This window comes from Furipterus horrens, unplaced genomic scaffold, assembly GCF_987537825.1.
Source record: "Furipterus horrens unplaced genomic scaffold, mFurHor1.1.pri manual_scaffold_11, whole genome shotgun sequence".
NCBI classification, from domain to species: Eukaryota; Metazoa; Chordata; class Mammalia; order Chiroptera; family Furipteridae; genus Furipterus; species Furipterus horrens.
Genome location: NW_028327181.1, coordinates 29,527,525 through 29,548,549, shown reverse-complemented (window position 1 = coordinate 29,548,549; position 21,025 = coordinate 29,527,525). Strand labels below are relative to the sequence as shown.

The following is a 21,025-nucleotide window of genomic DNA, read 5'->3' as shown; positions in this document are numbered from 1 at the left end:
TGAGGCAGGTGCATTCCATTCTCTTGCTTCTGCCTGATTCTGCAACCTGGCTGCTCCCTGATATTCATATTGTAGGAAGGGCAAAAATTTTTAGAAAAAACTAAATTCTCAAGTCTTCCATTTCTGGCAACAGGGCAGATTAGACATCCTGATGGCCTTTCTTGCTAAAACAGCTGGAAATACTAGATAAAATAAAACATGTAGAAAGAAAAACATCTTTTAAAATGTTTAGTGAACTATCAAAATATTATCTAAATAAGTAATATGTAGAGGCCACAAATTTAGTGAGGACTGAAACGTAGTGCATTTTCTAGAGAGAACATTTGCAGAACCTGGGAAACTGGGCTGTGGTTCTCCCAGCCTCTCACACAGACCATGATGGGCAAGGATGTGGTCCAGAGCCCACTGATGTGCAGGGTGTAAGATGGGATCCCATAGAGCAGGCCCCAGCTCGCTACTCATCCTCCGAAGAACACACTTTAAAGAAATCTAAATGCCACTGAGGACCTGAAAGGAAATCTGCCTGTCTTAAATCCTGGCAGTGAAAGAAGAAGGAAAAACAATCTCCCCCCAATAAATCATAATTACAAACTAACCCTGACACAGATCGCTGCCTGATTATTTACTGAAAAGTCACAAAAAGACAATGTACAGAAGGAGAAGACTAATAAATTAAGACCACCTGATCACCAAAATTGATCATAAGTAGAAAAGACAAGGCTTTTTCTGCGAGAAGATATTTGTAACATACGTAATTGAAAAAGCAATTGTTCACAAATGTATTTTAAAATTCTAAAAATCAATAAGCAAAAGGAAGAAAATTAGAAAAACAGACAAATGATTTGAATCAGCACTTTCAGAAGAGAAAATGATCAATAAATATATTAAAAGGTGCTTAACCTCACTAGAACTCAGGAAACTGCAAATTTAAGTTCCAATAAGATGCCATCTCATCATATCCATAGAACAGGCCATGATTAAGAAGCCTTACGATACCAAGGCTGGAAAGGAGCGAGTGGAAGTGCGTGCTGGCCCAACCACCGAAGACAACTATTTGGTATCACGCAGTCGCGGGGAAGAACGCCGTCCCTAGCACCTAACAGGCCTCTCTCCACTGACTGCAAATCAAAGAATGAGTGCAGTGCGATTCCTGGTACAGAACAAACACAAAATGACAGATTAGACCGTGTGGAAGAAAGGGGACCACACAGCACCCCGGACAAGTTGGGGGTGGGGAGGGGCTGTGTGGTGGTCTCATGAACTCAGAGACCTAAAGTAACCACACAGGATGGTCTGAAATTAAAACTTTTTAACTAAAAGCGGTTCATGGCGGGGAGTCATATCCCAGTGTGGTATTTCTCCCTAACAAAGGCCAGTCTTCACCATCACTAAGCCCATCTTTTGTCTTTTTGCAACTAGGAAACATACCTGATAAACAAGCCTATTTGCAATTAGCAAAGTAATTTCCTTTTCCTGGACCCCTCAAAGCACAGTCACCAGAGAAGACACCAGGAACCCCCTCGGTGTTGTTATTGTCATGTGTTAATTGTACCCACCTGTGTGTCTATCCTTCCACTTAAAAAAGAATTTTTATTTATTTATGTTTAAAGACAGGGGAAGGGAAGGAGACAGAGGGGGAGAGAAACATCACTGTGCGAGAGAGAAACAGTTGTCTCTCGTGCGTCCCCCGCAACCCAGGCATGTGCCCTGAGTGGGAATCGAACCCGCGGCCCTTTGATTTGCAGGCCAGCACTCAATCCACTGAGCCACACCAGCCAAGGCTGTCATTTTACTTTTTATCCAATCCCAGAGGTTCTTCCTCTTTGCTTCCTCCTGCCTCCCTAATCTACTACCAATGGGTTTCCTGTAACCCCCTTATGCCTTCTCCTTTGATTGCGATGTATAAAATAAGGTGCATAACTGCCATTTCCTGGAGCATTTTCTCAATCAGTTGTGGTTTTGCTTCCCAGCAGTTGTTGTCAGTTTGGCTCAAATAAACTCACAGAAGTCCTCTACAGGTTTCAAAGTCTCTTATGTTGACAATAGGTATATAATTTTATATCTATATAGATACAGTAGTCCCTTATCCACAGTTTCATTTTCTACAGTTCAGTTACCTTTGGTCAACTGTGGTCCAAAAATATTAAATGGAAAGTTCTAGAAATAAACAATTCATACATTTAAATTACATGCCATTCCAAGTAGGACGGCAAAATCTCATATCATCCCATGCTGACCCACCCGGGAAGAGAATCATCCCTTTGTCCAGGATATCCACACTGTGTGCTACCCACCATTGGCCACTTGGTATCACATCGACTGTCACGGTGCTGCAGTGCTAGTATTCAAGTCACCCTTACTGTGCTGAGTGATGGCACCAAAGCGCAAGAGTGATGATGCTGGCAATGCAGACATGACAAAGAGGCCGTAAAACAGACAGATATGTATTCAAAGGAAAAAACAGTATATATAGGGTTTGGTACTGTTCACAATTTTGACATCCACGGGGGAGATCTTAGAACGTGCCCCCCATGGATAAGGGGGCGGGTTACCACATTCTGTATCTATAAAATGAAAACTCAAGGGGACAATAGACTCAACATTCAGAAAGGTTACCTTTGGCAGGTGGGGAGACAATGGGGTCAGCAGGACAGGCAAGAAGTACACCCTTTGTTGTCTCTTCTTTCAGCATACTTTACATATCTTTGATATTTCATAGATAATCTTTGTATCTACTTAGCAGAAACAATTTAAAAATAAACCTGGAACTTAGAATATCACCTGACACCAATCTCCTTTAGGTTTTTGTGAGCGGACTTGAGGAAAGGGCAGGATGGCAGTCCCTTCCCAGACTCAGGGATACTCAAAAGCTCCTTGTGTTTACAAGGTTGGATTTACATAAATGGAATCTGTATGGCTCCAGCTTCCTGTTACAATGGTTCTTCCCTAGGCCACTGGGTTTGGAATGAAAGTTGGAAAAAGTTCCTTTTCAATTAACCTTCTCTTGGCCTTGAGGCCTTACCCGCCCCACTGCTCCTCCTCTCCTGATCCATCAAGAACAGGATTTTGCCTCATCCCTAAGCATGGACTGGATGGGGGTCTTCAAGCAGAGTTCACAGCCCTGGCCTGCCCTGCAGACACTGAGGCCAGCCCAGGCAGGATCTGGCCCTGCTCACTCCCACCTCCTCAGGGGCTCTTTCCACATCAGCTCAAGCCTCCTCTTGACCTTGGGCAGTGACTGGGAACCTATCTGGAGCCTTCGGACATGCTGCCTGAGGCTCTTTCTCTCTCAAGTTCCTGGGTCCTGCGCCTGCCCTCTGCCCCTCTCCTGAGGATGGAGCAGTAGCAGCAGGCAGGGTGTGGGCCTCCCAGGCCAGAGCTGGAGCCAGAGCCGGAGCCAGAGCCGGAGGTGCAAACTGGGCCAGAGCAGTGCTGCAGTCACACTGGGGAGCGGAGGCTCTCAGCTCAGGCAGGGAGGGGCAGGCGAGAGTGTTATATTTAAGGAGCATTTTGGAGGCCAGGAAGCTCCAGAGGGCAGCGGGGGAGGGAGCAGCCTCCTAAACACCCCATTTTAGCAACAAGCCTCCTCTCCGTCCTCCAGCCAGAATCCGCTTCCAAGCTCCCCACTGCAGTCAATAGAGCCTGTGTGCGGGGAGGCAGATGGCCAGAGCCCCAGAGCCACACCGCTCAGGTGCTCCCCACCCTCCCATCTCCCCTCCCCCTCAGCATCTCCCCGCCCTCTGCCACTACAGTCCCTGGCTCTGGGGTGACAGCATAGGCTGCAGGCACTGGCCTGGCCTTCTGGTCTTTGCAGCTGTGCCAGCCCCCCGCTGGGAGCCCCCCAGCCACCCCACTACCTTAGGGACCCATGCCGAACCTCAGGGTCTGCTGCCTGCTGTGGGAGGGAGAGGCAAGGGAGGGAACAGAGGGGAGGGGAGAGGAAGGGGTGGGGTGAGGGCCGAGGCCGCAGGGCAGCAGAGGCTGAGAGGCCTGTGTGGAAAGGCTGCGAGACTGTTCATTTCCAGAATGCTGCTTCTGCCTCTGTGACCCCAGGGATTTACTGAGGGTGCCGGAGGTAAAAAATAAAACATGGACAGGTTTACCACCCCAATCCTTCTTGGCCCCTCCTTCACAATCTGCTAATCCAGAATGTTCCTCCAGGCCGCCAACAGGATAGCAAGGTCAAAGCCAAGCTCCAGTTGGCTTCGTCCACCCCCGACTCCCGCTGTTTTACTGACAGACTGGAGCTGGCAGGGGCTTGTGCAGACGGCTGTCTGTCCACGCCAGAGTCTCAGGTGGTCTTCTGCACACTTTGTCACGCGATCCTCACAACAGCCTGTGTGGTATCACTAACCCACATTTCACGGCTCCTAGAAATTGCTCTTACCCACCCCACCCCCAACCCCGCTTGAAGTGGAAGTTGGAGGGAAGAGGAAAAGCTACAAGGTAAAGACCTGCACCTGGTGCCTCGAAGCCCTCACCTCACTGGAGCCTGGGAAGTGGGATGGTGTTACCTCCCCTGCTCACCTCGGGCAGAAGCCAGCCTAGCTATCCCTCACTCCCTGTTGAAGGGGCTCTGGACACCCCTTCTTCATGGGGACTTCCATTGCTTGGCAATGAAAACCCCAAAGAAGACACCCTGGCAGTATCCCACCTTCCCTTTCATCTCCAAAGTCACTCTGTCAGGGTTGGCCCAGTGGGCTGGGCATTGCCTGCAACTGAGAGGTTGCCAGGTTGCGGGTTCAGTCCCTGGCTGGAGCACGTGTGAGAGGCAACCAATCAATGTTTCTCTCCCTCTTTTTCTCCCTCCCTTCCCCTCTCTCTAAAAATAAATAAATATTTTCAAAAATCACCCCCAGCTCCCTGAACACTTGACCGCCTGACTCCGAGCTGGTTGGTTGGTCCATCCATCTCCTTATCAGTGTGTCCTGGATCACAACTCTGTGCTAGACAGAGGGTGGTCCCTAGGATGTGAAAGCTCTCCTGCCAGGAAAGCTACATACACCCCAGATAAACCCCCTAACCAAGAGAGGGAAAGGGAACATGCCTGATGTCACTCACTCTAATTACATGCACAGCAAAAGAAACATCTCTCCTGCCAGACGGAAGAACAAGGCAGATTTCTAATACCCCCCTCCCCCACTGCTCCTTCTGGTTGGATTCTCAGGAGAAAGTCAGGGTGATGGAGGGTGTTGGGGACCCAGGAGGGTGCTTATAAACTCAGATTCTTAGGGAGGGAGCACCCAGACCACCACAGCCTGCTGCTGCCTCTTGCCCTCCTCCCACCCAGGGCAGAGCCCTCTTTTCTCAACTAAGTTACAGAGAGAATTGCCATTAACAAACAGATGAACTGAGTGATTTTTTTCCACAGTGGAAGTCTCCTGGCCAAGGACGCGACAAGAATCGGCAGCTGGCACAGAAACTGCTGGCTAATGTGACCAGGCGAGATCAACTGCTCTCGTTGCTGGCGAGGGCCCGACACAGTCCCAGGGGTGCGCGCTGAGCTCCGGCGCGAGGATCCTGGACTCAGGCTCCAGTTCACATCCCGGCTCAGCAGCTGCGTAACCTTGAGCAAGTCGCTTCATTTCTCTAAGCCACAGCTCCATCTATACGAAGGTGACAATGACAACCACTCATGAGGTTGTCAGGAGTTAATGGCACAGCAGACGACAGAACATGGAGCATGTGCCCAGGGCGTTTAACCGTTATTACGGATATTCCCAACCAGTGTCCACAGACCTCCCCTCTCTACAGCAAGAGCAACAGGCTCCATTTCTAGGCCTGCTGATCTACCTTCTGTCCTTCCCCTGAATAACGTTTCTAATGTTTCCTGTTTTGTTGGGGATATTTTTGTAAGCTTATTTGGTGATCTTTCTGTTTGATCAATTGGCAGTTATGTACCCAACCGTAACTACCCTTATTGAGTGCCTAATACGTTCATGCCCCATGCCAATCTTGATATTTCAACAATAAATCCAATATCCTCCCTGATCTCTGGAAGCTTAGTCTAGTAAGAACTGTAAGACATAGACATAAAGTAGTTAAATAATGCAAACACAAAGTTGAAAGCCACCATCCTGTAAGGAGAGGCCTACACAATAAGCAGGACAGAGCACTTCTGTGTTCCCAAATGAATGCAGGTGGTAATCATGGTGCACGATTGTCAATCATCTAACGAGTAATGGTGAATATTCTCAGCTAACCTATACTACGTCTGCCTTTAACACAAAAGAGCCAGAAAAAGGATCCTATATTTGTCATCCTTTATGGAGACAAGAACTTCCTATCTGCGTGACAGGTGTCCAGACACGCTCTCTTCGGAACACGTTGCTACTGTTACTGCCAATAAATGCCAGGTTAATTTGGACAGAGCAGGCTGCATCTAATTGGGTGGGTTTTGATGTTTCATTGCTTACCATCAGGACATTTTCTCATCAGCACCCTAAGGTTGGGAAAAAAAGGCTCAAAGAAATCTCTATACCTATCATGTTCTCTTAGCTTCACAACAGACATGGTGAGACCGGCAAAATCATGAGTAAACCTGAGAGCTCCGATGCCGCTGGTCTCGTGACTAGAGCTCCTCAGTAAATGCTCCGGTGGCCTTCCCCACCGAGCCACCAGCTAGCTACCTTGGAGGGTTTGGGGGCGCCCGAGTGCTGGTGTGTACCATGATGAAGTTTTTACATGGATCTGTGAATGGTTACTAGGGCAGCCTAGTAAGTTTCAAAAGCTAAATACACTGGATTTTAAATTTTTGATAACATGTCCTTCTAAATTTTGTGTTAAAATAGTCTTCAAATATAAATAATGGTGGTGTTACGTTTATATTTTAGTTCAGTTTGTTACCTTTTATCTGGCAATGCTGCTTCGGTCCACCAGCTGTTTCCAATTTCTGTACAAAATCCACACGTTCAGACTCCCCTGTGAAGAAGGCCTGCTCAGGCCCATGACTGAATACCCCTGTAGGGTTATCCAGCTAACCTTGACGACACAGGTGTAAGGTGTACAGTCCATGTAAACGTGAACTTATTGAATATACACATATTCAGTACTGTAAATGTATTTTTTCTTCCTTAAGATGCTCTTAATAACATTTTCTTTTCTCTAGCTTACTTTATTGTAAGAATACAGTATATAATACATATAACATACAAAATATGTGTTAATCAACTGTTTATGTTACTGGTAAGGCTTCCTTCTGGTCAACATTAGGCTTTTAGAAGTTATGTTTTGGGGGAGTGAAAGATTCTAGGCAGATTTTCAACTGTGCAGGGTGAGATGGGGGTTGTGTTGACACCCTTAACCCCCGGTTGCTCAAGGGTCAACTACATATTGCAAAATGGTCACCACAATAAATCTAGTTAACATTCACCCCACACAGTTACAATTCTTTTCTTACGATGACCTAGATCCTGGATACATGCCTGTGCTTCCCAAACGTATGCGTATAGCTGTTAGCACTTGCCTAGCCTTAGACCCAGATTTCCAGGTGTTCCCGCACCCTTTTGTGGAGACGCCTCACAGGCCCTCCAAGCTGGCGGGAACACAGGGAACGCGTCAATGCGCCACTATACCTCCTTCTGCCTCTGACCTCCTGGGACCGTCTCAGGAAATGGCACTGCCAGCAACAGCCAAGTCACCGGTCAGACACCTGGAATGCATCCTTCACTCCTCCCTGCCACCTCCCACCGAATGACGTAGAGAGTCATGTCCGTTCTAGCTCCCTAAATGTAACTAGGGCTTGTTCCCTGCTGTCAGTTTCTAGCTGCCTTTCAAGTGCAATCTTTAGGTTTGCAGCTGTAATTACCTCTCTTGTTTGTTTGTTCATTCAACAAATATTTATTGAGCATCTGTTATATACCAACTATGTGCTAGGTGCTAGGGGTGTTGTGGCTTAAAAAGCAAAAACACACAACCCGTGTTCTTAAAAAGCTTATAGTCTAATGGGGAAAGACACACATGTAAAAAAATAAGGTGTCAAAGATGGCACAAAATGAGAAAACTATCAATCATTTGCCTACCTTGTAGCCAGGGAATACTTTTTCAAAAGTACTCCCACCAGTGTGCACGGACCCACATTCTCAACTGCAAGGACTGTTTTTTTTTTTTGAGAAGTACTTTCTCTGTCCACGGCTGCCATGGTACGTCAATCCCTGCGTGCGTCTGCGGTTTTATCCCATCTTCCACATGCATCCTACTTGCAAGTCAGGCCCAACGGCTTGCAGTAACCTGGACTTCGCCTCCTGCTCCTGCTCAGCTCCCGTTCAGGGAGCGCTATGGTGTGCCAGGCGCTTTCACCTAAGTCATGTCATTTAATCCTCACAATAGCCCTATGGGGCCGACAGGATCACCCTTATGTACAGATGAGCAAACAGACTAGGAAAGGCCAAGAAAACTCACTCAAGCTCACAAGACCAGAGTGGCCATGCCAGCACTTGAACCCAGGTCTGTCCGACTCCAAATCATAACTAGATCACCTCTCTTCCCTGTCCACCTGGTACTCCCACCCATGCTTCCATTCTCATGTCACATGTCACTTCCTTCAGGAAACCCTCCCGTCTGTCCAGGCAACATCAGGTCTTTGGTGCTTCTGTGATGACCCGAACTTCTATAACAACCCATATTACCTGGTGCCACCATAATTTGTTTACTCACCAGGCCCCCCCAAGTTCCCATGAACAATTCGTTCACAGTGACCTTGTGCCGTCCATCTAAAACCTCCATATGTTTGCCCTGACTGGTGGGGCTCAGCAGATTGAGGGCCAGCCTGCGAACTGAAAGGTCGCCAGTTCGATTCCCAGTCAGGGCCAGGTCCCTGGTTGTGGGTGTGTGAGATGTAACTGTTTCTTTCTTACACAACGATGTCCCTCTCTGTTTCCTTCCCTTCCCCTCTCTAAAGCTTTAAAAAATAAAAAATATAACCTCCATATGGGAATACATTTGCTAAACGAGTGAATTAATGACGCTATCAGCCTCACTCTCAAGGTTGAAATAGAAAGCCTCAGGACATGATTTATCATCTACACATCTTTTTTTAAAAAAATATTTTATTTATTTTTTTTTAGAGAGTTAAAGGGAGGGAGATGGAGAGGGAGAGAAACATCGATGCGCAAGAGAAATATCGATCAGTTGCCTCTCACACGCCTTTAACTGGGGACCAACCCGCAACCCAGGCATGTGTCCTGACCAGGAACTGAACAGGAGACCTTTCAGTTTGCTGGACGATGCCCAACCACCGGAGCCACACCGGTCAGGGCTTCATCTACATATCTTAACAAAGTCATGTCGGGACAAGTCTGAACTCGCAACCTGAAACAGAAGAAAAGGAGCACATGGCAGTGCAGTCACAGAGCCTGGGGATCCAGACTCCAGGAGACAAAGTCCCCGCCTGCAGCCCAGCTCCAAGCATGGAACAGTCTGAATGGGCAGTGTTGCCATCAGTGACCAACAGTTGCTTCATTCTCAGGTAACTGAACTCAGTTCACTGGGGTGTAAGGGGACTCCTGGGAAGAGCATCTCAGAAATAAAAGGGGCAAGGCTTAGGTAAGGGGAATGCATCTACACATTATTTAGACATTAAAAACATGATATCCAAGTCATATGTCACAATAAGATTGTTCACTCAACAGTTCCACTGCATTACACATGACCAGACTCAGTCCATCAGCCACACACATAGGTTCTCTTTGCACCTGGGCTGCAAAACGCAACAAGGTTCTTTGTGGGAGCTTCTTGAACCCTCAATGGAGATGTAATGAGAGCCATGAATACTCTTCCAGAAAAAAACGCGCAGAGATATATAACTCTGCCTAAAAATGACAGAGGCTCGCTAACTCTCTCCTAACATCCACCCAAGGCCCTAAACGGCTCATGGGCCCAGACTGAAACACCTGCACTAAACTCCCTCCAAAGGGTTTGGGCTAGAGAAGGTCAAAGAAACAGAATGACAGTGCAGGGGTTAAATGCATCTGTTTCTGCGACCAGTCAGATCCGCTCTGTGGCCAGGTCTGAGGAGCAAATGCCGCCTCAGGAATGGCCCAGCTCCGAGCTGTGACGCCACACCTGATGAGCTAATCTGCAGCCCGGACTGAGGGGCACAAGGGCCAAGGACAATAAAGCCGTCTGTTTCTACCCCATATGCAAATGCAAACAGGAGTGCGCATGTCCACACTGACTGCAGAGTAACTTTGCCCAGTCCCCCCAAACCACTCTCGCCCAGAGCACTCATCACTGCATCCCTTTTGAGAGCCAGCTGGTTGATCCCAACCACTTCTAACTTCAAGAGCTAGTTGAGTAGCAGCTTTGTAAGAGAGTGAGTAAGCCTGGTGAGAAATGACACTCAGCACTGCAGCCAAGCCAGCAGCATCATGGCCCGACAGCACCTGGAGCAAATGGTCTGGGACCCAAACACAGGCACCGCTGACCGCGCCCGTGGCTGCCTCCGTACACTGCCAAGGGGAGCAGTGCCTTGTGTTGTCTGCTCTCAAAGCCAGTATGCAAGTGTCTGTGGAGGGACTGAGAAAAAGAGGGCAAGCGGGGACCGAGGCAGGAAAGAGGGAGTGTGTCAGGGAGTCTAGGAGTCCAGGGAGGCCTGTTCTCATCTGATTTGTCTCTCCCCAGCTTCTTTTTGCAAATTTGACAGCTCTAAGCCAATTAAAGCAACAAATGCATGTAATTTTCACCAATGTGCAGACTAGGCAATGAAGGCCCAGAGAGGTTAAGGTACTTAGATCAAGTCACACAGCATGTGGGAGTAGGAGAAAGGAGCCAAGAACCTAGTTCTGTGATTTCCAGAGACATGTCCCACAGCACCATTGTTCCTTCTGCCTCCTACCTCATCTTCCCTTCCATACACACACAGGATACCCAGCCTGCCCCAGAAGTCTGAGCTTCGTCCAGCCTTGCATCTCTGAGGTGGCCCAGGCACCTGGCCAAAAAGGAAGCCCCCAGCAAAGGGCTGAGATATGCTGGAAAAACCACAGGCCTCCCCCTGCATCCAGGGGCTGGGGCTGGGGCTGGGGCTTATGCACAGGGCATTGTTAGGTCCCCATCCACTCCCAGTGACTTAAGCTCCCTGTCTGGAAAAAATGCACAGAAAAACAGATTGCAAGCAGGATTCAGGAGAGATTAGAAACCTATCTCAGGAACGCCCTCTAGCGTGCTGTGGGGTCCAGGCAACACAGCACCCTAACACCATCCCCAGGAGCTGCCCAGACCCGTGCTTCCACGGGCATCAGAGGAGCAGTGGGAGGGACCAGCAGCCGCACCTGCCACTCAGAGACACACTCCACACCCACCCGGAGGCCAGCGCCTGCCTGCGGCTGGATGAGAGGCAGTCTCTGCTCTCAGGATTCTCGAGCCCACTGCAACCCCACCTATTCCTTACAAAACAACCAGAAGGAAAAGAATCACAGAAGGTGAAAAGAAAGTGTGGAGATGGCACCAACAGGATAAGAAGGCACCACAGCGTGGGGAAAACGCAGAGGAAGGAGAGAGAGAATAAAGGAGACGGGTGACTAAAAAGACAGGATCAAGAGAAATGAAAAGCAAGGCAAAGCTAAGAGAAAGAGTCATGTTACGTCTCCCAGACAAAGCCACAGATCACCCCCACACCGGCTCAGACTCCAGGCACACGGAGCTGCGTGTGCTGGGGGGGACCCAGGACGCAGCCCTGCCTCCCTCTCCTGCGCCCCTCCTGCTCACATTGCTCCCCTTCACTCTGCACAGCCCCTGGACGCTCAGGAGTGGGGGGCTGAGGGACAGGAGGGGAGAGGAAGTGGACCAAAGGCAGAACTTGCCAAGCGAAGCCACTTACGCACAGTGCGGCCGGCAGCATTTCCATCCTACCTTTGCTGTCGCCACATCGGCCGGCTCCATGATCTCTGCTGGGCCTGGGGTGGGGGCACCGTCCAGAGAGAAAAGGCAGAGTCACAAACGTCCACCAGAAATGGCAAACCACCCCTCTGGAAGGTCACGGAGGATAAGAGACTTTTTGCTACTCTCTGGCCCCTTGGGACCTCCTCTGCTGCCGGGAGGAAAGAGCTTTAGGGCCCCCAGAACGTTGGGCGGGCCACGTGTTCCCCCAGATGCCCATATCAGGCTGAGTCAGGGGCATCTTCCCTTGCCCGGTACTTCTTTCCAGGAAGGAAGTGTGGGGGCTCAACAGGGCGCCCCCTGCTGGGAGAGCGCGCACAGCGACGGAGGCCCTACCCTCCCATCACCCCCCCTCAACGGGTCCCCGTGGGTAAGGCAGCAGGGAGCCCGTGGAAGGGGCCAACGGAGCCGGTGCTGTGGGTAGCAGGACGGGAGGAGCTGGGGGGCAGGTGTGAGAACGAAGGTGCCGCACTCGGATGGAAGCGGAAGGTGCTGTGCAAGGAGGTGCTGAGCCACCACGCCCGAGCCAGCACGGCAAGGTGCGGGGTGCAGAGGGACAGGAATTCGCCCGGTGAAGCCACTCACCTTGCAGTAACATTCAAACTGACTGAGGCCTACACAGCAGCCCAGAGCGAGCGGCTCACAAGCCCCGCCGCCCTCCCAGAGACTCGGCCTCTGTCTACAGACACATTGAGAGCCGCGCAGCCAGCCGGGCTGGGTCTGCAGAGGCCCCGGCTCGCTCGGAGCGGCCTGATTGGAGGAGCGGGATGACTTCATCCGGCCCCATTCATCACTCTAGGTTTCCTGCCCAGCAGGGACAGTGCTCGCTCACAGCTCACAGCCACGACAGCTTCCTCTCCGGCCCACTCCACTGGGGCAGCCTGGGATAGGCTGTGTGGACAGACATCCAGGGCAAAGGGACCAGAGCGCCCCAGGCCCTGGAGGGAGGAGGGGAGCAAGCCGCTGCCACCCTCCCCGTAAAACACAGTGCATGTGCTCAGTTCCTGCGCTTGCGGGAGCTGCCACCAGCATAAATGCAAAGAAACCAACAGGGAAGCACAGTGCACTCTTCAGAGATATTTCTCCCAATCAGAGAGAATAAGCGGTGGAAAAGCACGCAGACCAATATCCTTGGCATCCCTGAGCACACGGCTCCCCTGCACATCCCCTCTGCCAGCCCCAGCTCCGCCAGCCTGTTGCAGTGCTGACCCAGCTCACTGGTGTGGACGCCATTCCCCTCAGAAACGGTGAGCTCCTGGGTGAAAGGATGCCCCTCAGTCCCCCGCCCTCCTCCTCCCCAGCCCCACTCCCAATCCAGCCTCCCGAATAAGAAAACACCCCCCTACATCTTCCCTCGCTCTTTTCTGTACCCTGGCTTCTGCTCAGACCTGACGTTACAATGCAACCACACACTCAGGCAGACCAGCAGAGCCTCCGTAGGTACGGCCACACCATTGCTTCCACCAGTTTCTTTTACCAGCATCTGCGCCTCTGGCTCAGCACTTAATAGGAGCCACAACTCCCGTCTGCACAGAGCTCCACGATTTACAAAGCATTTCAAATTTATTACCTCATCTGAAAAACACAGGAGCCCTGTGAGGTCAGTGTTCTCCCCATTTCAGAGACAGTTACACTGAGGCTGAAGTGACTGGATACTGGGCCTCACACCTGGTTCACTGGCTTCAAACCCCGTCACTGAATATCGTTCTACCCAATATCCCCCACTTCACTTCCCTTGCAATCTGTGCCCAACTCTTGTTCCCCATTATTATGGAGATTATAAAATATCAATTAATTTGACATTTCCTTTTGGAAAACCCTTTAAAAAATGATGAAATTTTAATTAAAATTATAAGAAAATACATTATCAAATATAGGGGGGAAATCTTGGGCCTATCCAGAGGTTCCTACATACATTTAACAAATTTGTGTCAAAAGGAAACTGATTTTTAACCCTTTGAGTGCCATGCATAATTCAAAATTTGGATCAACACGAGAAAAAATTATAGTACTATATAACCTGAGGTACAAAAAAAGAGAACAAAACAAAATACTAATTATTCCATTGTTATTTACATTTCTAGCAATCAAAAAAAGTTGCTGGGAGCAACGCTGGCACTTTTGGGAAAATTTGTCAGCGTTGCTTACAACGATGTTGGCACTCAAAGGGTTAAAAGAAGCATCAGCCCTGGCAGGTGTGGCTCAGTGGACTGAGCTCTGGACTGTAAACCAGAGGGTTGCTGGTTCGATCCTCAGTCAGGGCACATGCCTGGGTTGTGGGCCAGGTCCCCAGTTGGGGGCACGTGAGAGGCAACCACACATTGATGTTTCTCTCCCTCTCTTTCTGCCTCCCTTCCCCTCTCTCTAAAAATAAATAAATAAATAAATAAGAGGCATCAAAGGTAAATTCATGTTCACTTTAGGCAGAAAAGTAGAACAAGACACCTGACCAAATTAGCCAACTATCAAGATTAAAATTAAGGGGGGGAAAAGGATGTGTACCCTAGTTTCTAAAGGTACATTATTTTCCAGACATCACAAACACGGAATACATCACTTCTCCCTTTCCTACTGCATCTCCGCTATTAGCCCGGGACGCCAAGTTCCACAAACCCACAATAAAAGGACAGGGATGAGAGTAAGAGAGCATCGTTTAGGCCTATGGGTGGTTTTCTTTCACTCGTTGCTTGGTTTCCCTCAGCCCCAGACAATGGTCACAGATGCGGTCAACCTGAAAGGATGGGAGGCCGTACTAGCACCAGGGAAGAGGTGTTCTATCACCACCACTGCCCCCGCCCCACACACACACCACAAAGGTGCGGGGGCCCTGCCACACCACACACGTCAGCTCTGCTCTGAGTCCTGGAAGTGTGCCTTCTGGCTGTCGCTGGCCTGCAGTCCTCTCCGTTCCTGGGCTGACAGTCAAGTGTGCAAACAGATGGAGAGCAGAAGGCGAGTCCCCGTGAATGAGGATGTTCTGTTTTCTCAAAACCACATAGAAAACGGACCCATGTTCATGGGACTCCATCCAAGCTCCCAAATGACCAAACACATGGGCCACCCTGGTTTTAAAGGCCTCCACCTGCCACACAGCCCTGAATGGTGAGCAGAGCGGACAGCGTTTCGGGGAGCTGCCTGGCCAGAGCAACCCTGTCGATGTCACAGAGCAATTCGTGTCTTGAACTCAAAGCAGCGGGGAGAGTGTGTGAGCTGCAGAAGAGGCAGCCTTGGAGGTGGGAGATCATGTGAGGCTTTAATAATGGAGGGGGGAAGGAGTATGTCCCAGAGCCCAAAGACAACTTCAGGACCACAGGTACGAGAATGACACAAAGGGAAGCAGGGAGAGTATCTAATTAAGGAGCCACTGAATCGGCACCTTAGCTACTTGCCTGAAAGGAATCAATCTAAGTGAGTCCTTACAGGAGAAAAAACTCCCTTGTTGCATGCATTTGCCTTTTGAACTACAGACCAGAAACTCTCTCTTCTATTATACAATTTCATCTCATTCCATTTTGCCTCCTATTTAGAGAAAAGATAAATAACTAGATAAATCACTTTGTAATATCACTCTCTCTCCAGGGCAATTCCTCGTACTAATTACTTTACCCTGGGTATTATATTCTAACTCCTTAGTCACTGTACTTGTGTACCAAGTTAAGGCGGGGCCGGGGGGAACCAGGTGCCTGAGGAAAGGCTGGGGTGATCTTTGTCAGGGCTGGTTAAGGTGTGGTGGGAAGTGACAGCCCCCAGTCTGCTGAAGGCAGCTGGGTGGCTGGACACTGCACCTGCTTCTTTAGGAAAGGCTTCCTCTAGGCAGCAGCCTATGATGGGAGAGGCTGCAAGCCAACCCAGGGCCGCTGTCCGCTCCCCAGGTCAGATCAGCCCCCGGCGGCACTATGGGGCGTGTCGCTCTCGACATAAGGGCAGGGCATGGCCATACGGGCACTGCTGGCAAAACATGCGGCTTGATCACGCTGCTGTCCTTCAGACTGCAAACTGGGGTCAGATGTCTTTGCCAAAAAGGTAAAATTCCTTTCCTCTAGTGTGTGAGCATTGACTGTGGGCTGAAAGGATGGCGATGGAGCAGGGAGACACTCAGAGCTCCAGGAAACTAGAAACATCATAGACTTTGAGAGGTCCCTGGGTGGCCTCTCTCCCTGTATGCAGAACATGGCACCTTCTCTTGAGAGGAGAGACAGGCAAAGAAAGAGGCAGGGAAGAGAGAGGGGGAGTGAAGGTTAAGGACAGTGTGTGTCTGATTGTTTAGAAGGCCACTTCTCATCTCCCTTGCATTTTAACCATCAACTCCTGGCGAAGCCAGTGAGCAGGAAGAACAGGCCTCTCCAGCCTTGTGCTTAGGTTTGAATTCTGACTCAACAGCTCACTGTCTGTGGCCTTGGGCAAGTTACTTAGCCTCTCTGTGCCCATTTCCTCATCTCTAAGACAGGGATGATAACATTTCTTACCTCAGAGGCTGCTATGAAGGTTAAATGAGATAACATATGTAATAGGCTGAGAACTGTGTCTGGAACAATTACAATGAAAGTGCCTGTGTTAGGCGGGGATTTTTTGTTTGTTTTGTTTTTTTAATTCAGTGGGTTACCTCTCATCTTCCCCAATCCACGTGATTATACCCCACACCCACGTGAAATCCCTGTCCTGTAGAGTCGGCGATGATGGAAGCAGACTGGACAGAAAACAGACTCACCTGCTCTCTCATTTTTTCTTAAATTAACCTAAGAGGTTTATTTAGCAAATCACAGAGGTAGACGAGGTGAGTCATAGAAAAGATGGGCTCAGGAAACAAGTTACAAAGGCAAAAAAAGGGGGGGCCTTGGGGCTTAGGAGGAAGAGAGAGACCAGAAAACCTGCCCTGGGGGGAGGGGGCTGGGAGTGGCATAAGCAGGCTCCAGAGAGAGAGCCAAACCCACCTGCTTTTTCAGGTGAATAAAGACATTAAAACTGTGAAGCAAGACAGCCTTTCGTGTAAGAGAAAAAGCAGAAAGGGAGTGAGGAAAAGTGCAACCGCAGGAGACACTTGCAGGTAACACTGAATGGGAGGGGACAATAAGGAGGGCGAGTCCGGGGACAGTGGGGGTAAAGGCCACCAAAAAGCAACAGAGGAGTCCTGATGAAAATAAAGAAGGGAAAGAAAGACTTGCAGAGAAATTCAGGGAAAAGGATCAAGTTGGAGGTGGGAGGAGAGCAGAGACTAAGCGATTATAAACTCGAAGTGGAAATTTCCACGGGAGGGTTTGACTAGAGCGTGTGAGAGGGGCCGTGGATGGAGAGAAGGTGCCTCGCAGGCGCTGACAGAAACCAGAGAGAAGGCAGCCGGCACGGCCAAGTTCCAGCCTGATGGTCGTGCAAAGCCGCCCGCTCTCGGAGCAGCCAGGGTGCGGCAGGGCGGGGCAGGCAGCGAGAGCAGGCAGTGAGGCCCGCGGTAGGAATTAGGGTTCTAGGAGGAAAGGAAATGACCTGAGGGACCCCTCACCTATACTTCTGCACCCCAACCTGGACAGGGGATGACAGGGGGAGGGACGGGGGCTCCAGCTGGCTGAGAAAGGACCAGGCCCCGGGCGGCAGCACCCCACAGCCGCTCGCCTAGGCTAGCTCAGGCCTCACGCAAGACTCCGAGGGTCTTTGCTGCTCTCGATGCAGTTTTACATCGAGGTTCCTCAAGATAAAAAGAAGAAAAAAAAAGGAGGCAAAGGGGAGACCCGCGTGCCTCAGCTGCTAGCCATCTGTGGGACCTCCCAAGCCCCAGGACCCTCCAAGGCATCGCCTCGCGGGGCAGGGCAGGGAGGAGGGGGTGACACCCAGAGTCACGGTGCCTGGACTCAGGTCCAGCCCATCCTTGGATAGTCGTGCAGCCTTACATAGTCAGGAAACCTCTCTAGCCTCAGTTTCCTTATTTATAAAATGGAGGTAATAGTGATACTATTTCAGTAAAAACATGTTCAAACTTAAACAAGTATTGTGATGGACACACAACAGGCACATTCAATAAATGGTAATCAAAATAATGTTGTTATTACAACTGCTATCTGACGGGGGCTTGGGGGGTGGCGGGGGTGGCGGGGGCTGGGGTCAATAGGAGCTCCATGAGTTCCCCCAAACCTCTGATCGGCCCTTGGTGCCAATGCAGAGCTGGCACCGGTCTGGTCACGCAGTTCCCTCCCTCCCTCACCACCTCCACGCCCAGTCACGCCACCTCCAGCCAGCAGTCCCTGTACTGCACTTTCAAATGACACATTTGTTCGAGCGTGTCAAAAATGGCAAGAGTCACAGCTGCATTGGGCAGCTCATCTGCCCACTCGCTGCCCTGGAGGCTCACCCGTCGCCTGCGCCAGACTGCAGAGGGCGTCGAAGCCCCTCACACAGGGGCTCAGGGTGGGAACAGGTGGGCAGCCCCGGGATCAGCAGGGAGGGAGGGGCACAGGCCAATAGCACTGCCCGGCCCTGTTATGGCACGTGGCAAGTTGGAGCCACACACACTTCCCCTGTACAGCCAGCGCCACCCTCAGAACCGCGAGGCGGGCCGGTGGGAGAGTCAGGATTAGAAGCATGCAGGGTTGTCTGAAGGCCACTGGGAGCCCCCTGGGGGCAGGACACCGGAGGGGCCCTCCAAGTGACTATGACTGATGTGGAGAGAAAAACAAGGTGAGGCGACAGACTGCAGGCACAGATCCCTGGACCCAGCTGTGTGTGAGCAGCAGCCTCAGGGGGTCCAGGGGTGGGCTTCCCTCCACCCCTTCCTGAGCAGCTGTCTGGACAGGCCAGGGGGGAGGTGAGTGGGAAGGGAGGGAAGTCTGCATGCACAGGACTGTCCTCAGAGCTCAGGCTTCATCTAGCGAACGGGGAGGAGAGACGCAGTCACGGAAGCAAAGCCAGCGGCACCCAGAGGAAAACGTGGAGGGGGGTGTTCCTCCTGCCACCCTGTCCAGACTGTCCTTAGGTGTTCTTCCGAAGGACACCGGCTCTAATGTGGTCTACCACTACAGCACCTGCATCCCAAAATGTGAAGCTACGGAGCTGGGTGGGGCAGGAAAGAAAAGACGGACCTGAGGAAAACGCTGTGTAAATATCCAAGGAAGAATTATTGGCCTCAGAGGAATCTTAGTAGAGAATCTAAAAAGAACACGCAACACCCCCTGCACAGCAACCGCAACCCACTGGCAGGGTCCTCGCTTCCTAGGAGGTGGGAGCTGTCCTGCCAGGCAGACACCCGCCCTGCAAGCAGAAGGCGTGGCGTCCAGGTCTGTCCTCTGGCCTTCGGCCTGCTGACTCAGGACAGAGCTCGCTCCAGAGGAGCCACAAGCAATCCAACGGCCCTCCTGCTCCTCTCCCGGCAAAGCCACAGCAGAAAGAGAGGGAAGGTGAAGAAGTCCGCAGACCACGCAAATGCCTACAGGGGTTTCCGTTGGTACCTGCAGCCAATTAAGAGTAACGGTTCCATTCTGCAGTTGAGGAATCACGAAAGTGAAAAAATAAAGCATCAGAAAGCATGTCAAAGAGCTGTACTGGACTTTCCCACATGTAACTCGTTGGTTAAAATCCTGAAGCACTTCTCAAAATCAACAAGGCATCGGAAACATACTTTTAAAGCCTTAAAAACGTTACTGGGCCCTCGGGCATATTTAACTGGATCATTTGGAATCACTGGGGTCTGTCCCTCCTTGTCAAGATCCTTCTGTTCGGTCAGGTTTTGAAGCTCTCCCAGAGATGACCTTCACAAATAGACTCATCCACAGACCTCCCTATGTGGAGCCTCAGTTCTAGAAATGGGTGAGGGAAGATCTATCAACTGGAGGAAGAGCAGAGAGCTCTGCCCTGGACCCCAAGTGCCCCGAGAACCCCCCGTACCCTTTCTGGGGGGAGTCACCGAGTGCTGCAAACCAAAACAAGCTCCAGGGGGACTCAGCTCGGCCACTTACACGGAAGGACAGCAGACGATCTAAGCCTCAGAGTCCTTATCTGGTTCCCTCACAGCAGCCATTATTACCAATAATGACAGCTAATGCCTCAGGACTATCACTCTGCCCACAAGCTGAGGGCAGACACTCCGTTGTCTTGGGTTTGCTCTTCTCGTTTGCAGATCTGCAGTAGTTTCCTACAATGGTAGGCTCGTTTCCTGAAAGGGACCCCAACAACTACCCTTAGCAGATTTCCGATTAAGGACATTATTCATAGAAAGGCAGGTAACCACCTGACGTAGTATTGAAGAAGGAATTCATGAATTAGGAAAGAGAGAGGAGTACTCAGCCCCTTGAATCCCTTCCTGAGGGCTCCTTCATCTCGGATGCAGAGCCATGTTCTGTAGCTCATCTGTATGAGCGAGGATTCTCAGCCGGGTGAGATCTGCCCATTGCCCAGGTGGGAATCCACCCTTGCCCAGGTGGGAATCCGCCAATTGCCCAGGTGGGAATCCGCCCATTGCCCAGGTAGGAATCCGCCCATTGCCCAGAAGAGAAAACAGGCAATAGTTGTGGTTCGCTTCTAGAGGGAAGGGAGCCGAGCAGGGGAAATGGTTCATTTTGTGGATCCCAAAGCAAATCTGTTGTGCTGCTAACACACTGAGGGTTTCAGAAGTCCAACCCTGAAACCTCCTCACTCCCCAACTCGCCAGGCTCCCAGAAAGACAGACGAGAGGGAGGGAGCTTCTGTCTGTCCACACAGGAGGGAGGGAAGGAGGGGGCGCTCAGACATTCTGTGCCCCTCAGCCCACTCCAGCCAGAGCCCTGCGAACCAGGGTCACAACGGGTTTTTCTTCACATCAGTTGGAAAAGTGTCACCTCCAGACAGCGAGAAACCAAAGAGAGGGCGGGAGCCCAGGAGTTAACTGCTTGCCACTCACATGCTGAAGCACTGAGCAGCCACCAAAGGCAGTGACAGGTCAGATGGAATGACTGACTTTATTCACAGCCCCCTCAGCCACCTTCCTCCGTGCTGCGGAACGGCGGTCCCTGGGCTACACACAGGACAGTTAAGGGACAAACAGAAGCTACGCACTGGTACCAGTGTCCCAGGCTAGGGGTAAAAAGGCACCAAGGGCCAGCCAGAGGCTCCCTAAAACTGATGTCACAGGCCAGGAATGGGACACGTGACCTGCCCTGTCCCATCCTTATTAAATTGTGGACTTGATAATAGC

The 21,025-nt window shown here is 50.8% G+C and overlaps 1 protein-coding gene across 2 annotated transcripts in view; it reads right to left on the bottom strand.

Moving 5' to 3' along the window:
• The window catches only part of GRAMD1B (GRAM domain containing 1B), a 154,591-nt gene that overhangs the window by 86,642 nt on the left and 46,924 nt on the right, over positions 1 to 21,025 (bottom strand). The window contains exons 1-2 of one of the 2 annotated variants that reach the window (XM_090257702.1): positions 12,460 to 12,587; positions 11,848 to 11,891 (exon numbers count right to left, since the gene is read on the bottom strand). The exons of the other annotated variant lie outside the window; for it this stretch is intronic. Of the exons in view, the coding sequence (XP_090113828.1) occupies positions 11,848 to 11,864 (17 nt within the window). The 5' untranslated portion in view covers positions 11,865 to 11,891; positions 12,460 to 12,587. Of the gene's footprint in view, positions 1 to 11,847; positions 11,892 to 12,459; positions 12,588 to 21,025 lie in introns of those variants that run through there. 2 annotated transcript variants of the gene reach the window in all.